Genomic DNA, 3,404 nt, shown 5'->3' with positions numbered 1-3,404 from the left:
ACACACACACACACTCTCATACACACACTCTCACTCTCTCACACACACAAACACACACACCACACACACACACACACACACACACACACACACACACACACACACACACACACACACACACACACACACACACACACACACACACACACACACACACACACACACACACACACACACACACACACACACGCTCTCACACACACACACATATACACTCACTTCCCTCCTTACACACTTGGCATGTTCCCAGTAGGAGGAAGTGAAGAGAGGATGGCAGACAGGAGTGAGATGAAAGACAAATGCTTGATCTGAGAACTCGGGGAAATTCCGGCACCTGCTCTGCCCTGGTATGCCATTCCAGCTCTCTCACTGACCCTGGCAACACACATCTCTCTCTCCAACGCCTCCTCCATGACCTCTCGTATTAATGCATGTGAATGTGGTCAAGCTAGTTAGGCATTGGGCATTGTATGGACATTGGTAAGTCTCACTTCAGCCGTATTTAAAACAGCAATAAGGAGTTCTGTTCCAAAACTAGCACGCTATCTACGTTAAAGGCATGCAAAAACCTTGCAAACACCACCAACAGCCCAGTTGACACTGATAGAAGCTAACTGGTGTCTTCTGGCAGTATAGCTGGCAATGTCATGCTGTGTAAGCTTTTCTTCCATTTTTGCAAGGTGTTCCAGCAAGGAAACACAGAAGTACATAGTGCATATCCTGGATGGCTAGTGGGAAAGAAACAGGTGTTTATCTGTCCTTCACATGACCATATGCTATCAAAATTAAGTTAGGGATGGAACCAACACTGTCAAACTGTTGCATAGTGTTGCTTCAAGTGCATGAGTCTAGAACTAAGGAGAGGCACAGGGAGAGAGAGAGGGAGAGAGAGAGAGGGAGAGAGAGAGGGAGAGAGAGAGAGGGAGAGAGAGAGAGAGGGAGAGGGAGCGTGAGGGAGAGAGAGAGAGCGAGAGAAAGAGAGAGAGAAAGACAGAGAGAGATGCAGATGAGAGAAACGATGGGAGTAGAAAATTAGCTAGGTGAGGAGAAGAGGAATGGAGAAGTAATAGAGGATGGAGAGAATGGACAGAAAACATATTGATGAACAAAGGATGCAAAGGAAGGGGAAGAGAAAGATAGAGTATACTGAGAAAAGAAATGGCGAAACAGAGTGTAAGACTGGGGAGGAGAAGAACAGACAGAGAGGGCAGGACAGATGAAGGTCATGCTAGGCTACTAGGCCCAGAGGGGTGAGCTAAACTGGGCTTACAGACCAGACAAAGAGCAACAAAGAGTTTCCATCACTCCAAGCCTCGCAGAAGGCTACATCAGCCCTCCTCCTCTCTTTCGCTCTCCCTCTGTCCATCTTTCTATCCTCCTCCCTCTCTCCTCATCTGTCTTCAGGGTTGGGTGATACTGCTCTGGAACTACTGAAGCCACGGAATACCAGGGACAGTTCCATTCTAGTCCATTAGATGTGATCCTAGCAACCATAACAGAGCTCCTATGGGGCAGTGGTCCTCAGGGTGTGGGCATGATTATAAACCCAGTCCTGGACCGCTGTGGGTTTGTCACTGTGAATACTCTGCTTTTGGACATCTCTGTTTTATTATGGGGCACAGCGTTTCAGTTAGCTGTAAGAAACATTATTGCCTCAAATTGCTTTTTGATATTCTTTGATCGTCTGTTTCCACTGGATCTGTTCTCCGCGCTTGTTTCATTTTCTGTTCCAACAGACGAGGAGATCATTGTATTTCTGCACATAAATCTCCAGACAATTTTCCAATTTTGAGTCTTGAAATTCCGAACCACAATTTAAAAATATGACTCGCTACTTGCTCTTTCTCTTGGATAGCAGTGACTGGAGTGAAGCTAACTGGCATTGATTCTTGCTATTGGGTCAAGCGTGAATAAGCAGCTCATTACAATACAATCAAAGAACAGCGAGAGGATTTTACTGTTAGATCGATAACGCTTTCAGCTCCAGAGCTGCTTACAGAAAAACGGAGACCATAGCCGTGGCAAGGAGATATAGAGAGAGGGGGAGTGTGAGAAAAAGAGAAAAGGGAAGGGAGGGAGGGAGAGAGAGAGGGAGAGAGAGAGGGAGAGGGAGAGGGAGAGGGAGAGGGAGAGGGAGAGAGCAAGAGACAGATTTTCACAGTGGTGTAAAACACAGGAGCTTGACAGATACTGCATGGTTTACAGCTGCAAATGTCCAGGTAACCATGCAAGACCTGTATATAGGATTATGACAATGCTCCTTATCATCTTCATACTTGTAACTTTTACGGGGTTCACGCTAACCATCATTTTGAGTCCAGTTAGATGCAGAGTCCTCATCAGCTTGGTACTCCCTTCGTTCTTCCATAACTAAGCAGCCAACCTCCATTGAGATTGTGTCAGAGGTGTTTATGTATTAAAAATAAACGAGGGGATTGATTAAAATGACGGCATTCTATTCTACAAAGAGCGTTCAGTCAAACAGTTAATGATGGGCATGGATGTCAACTGGAAGTGAATGTCTTAATGGCCAATGTCAAGTGGCTCGCTAGCCAGGGTTCCTTTTGAACACAATTGCCCCTCCCCATTGCCATGACCAGCCAATCGGCAAACAATACCTTGACGGTGACAACGAATCCGGCGGAGTACAGCGGGTTCTCTCTGTCCAGCTGACCGTTGACGGTTAGGGAGCCGCTGATGTAGTCCAGGGCGAAGACGCTGTTGGTGTTCCCTGAAGAAAAGCAGAGGAGACAAAAGGAGATAGTGTCAGAGATTGCCATCAGGTGAATGATTACTTCTGCGTCAGGTGGAGGCACATCATGGATGGGGAGACGGGACGACAAATCTGTGCATAGTCTTCAAATCTGATAAAGATTCCTTTATTTAATAATTTTGCCCTTTGTTTGGGTGGTCACCCGATGTCCTTCCCTCAGTGGAGGGATAGAGGGATTAATACCCTTTCCGACATTATGTCAGATAATGCGCTCCGATCTTTTCAGGACTTGAAATCACATTACAACTTACCCGGCACCTCTTTTTTCTTCTACCTACAACTCCGCAGCGCCTTACGGGCATACGGAGTCCCCTGGGGTGAAAACATGGTGCCTCATCCAATTCACAAAATATGTGGTAGTTCATCTACCAAAGGCTTGCTCTATACACATTTATGTCTAAACATGCAGAAAAACCTTTGCAAGTGGATAGTCGCTGGAGCCATGATCTCTCAATTGCACCTACTACAATCAATTGGTCCATAGTCTGGTCAAAGCTTGACCTATCTTCGCGTAATCCCAACCATCAGATGATATGGGGGTATGGTTGAGTATTATATGTGTTATGTTGTCTTACTTGTGTATATGTGTAACTGTTTCTTGTATGAAATATAAAATACAATAAAAAATCCC

The 3,404-nt window shown here is 45.7% G+C and overlaps 1 protein-coding gene across 1 annotated transcript in view; it reads right to left on the bottom strand.

Annotated features, from left to right (window-relative positions):
• Nucleotides 1-3,404, bottom strand: part of cdh23 (cadherin-related 23) — a gene marked incomplete at both ends in the record, with an annotated part of 283,012 nt that overhangs the window by 135,831 nt on the left and 143,777 nt on the right. Inside the window, 1 exon segment of the mRNA XM_080848547.1 lies at nucleotides 2,619-2,731. Coding sequence (XP_080704673.1) covers nucleotides 2,619-2,731 — 113 coding nt within the window.

The sequence above is a fragment of the Sprattus sprattus genome, assembly GCF_963457725.1.
Source record: "Sprattus sprattus genome assembly, chromosome: 12".
Lineage (NCBI taxonomy): Eukaryota > Metazoa > Chordata > Actinopteri > Clupeiformes > Clupeidae > Sprattus > Sprattus sprattus.
Note: the sequence above shows the minus strand (reverse complement) of the source record. Positions and strands in the feature narration are given on the sequence as shown.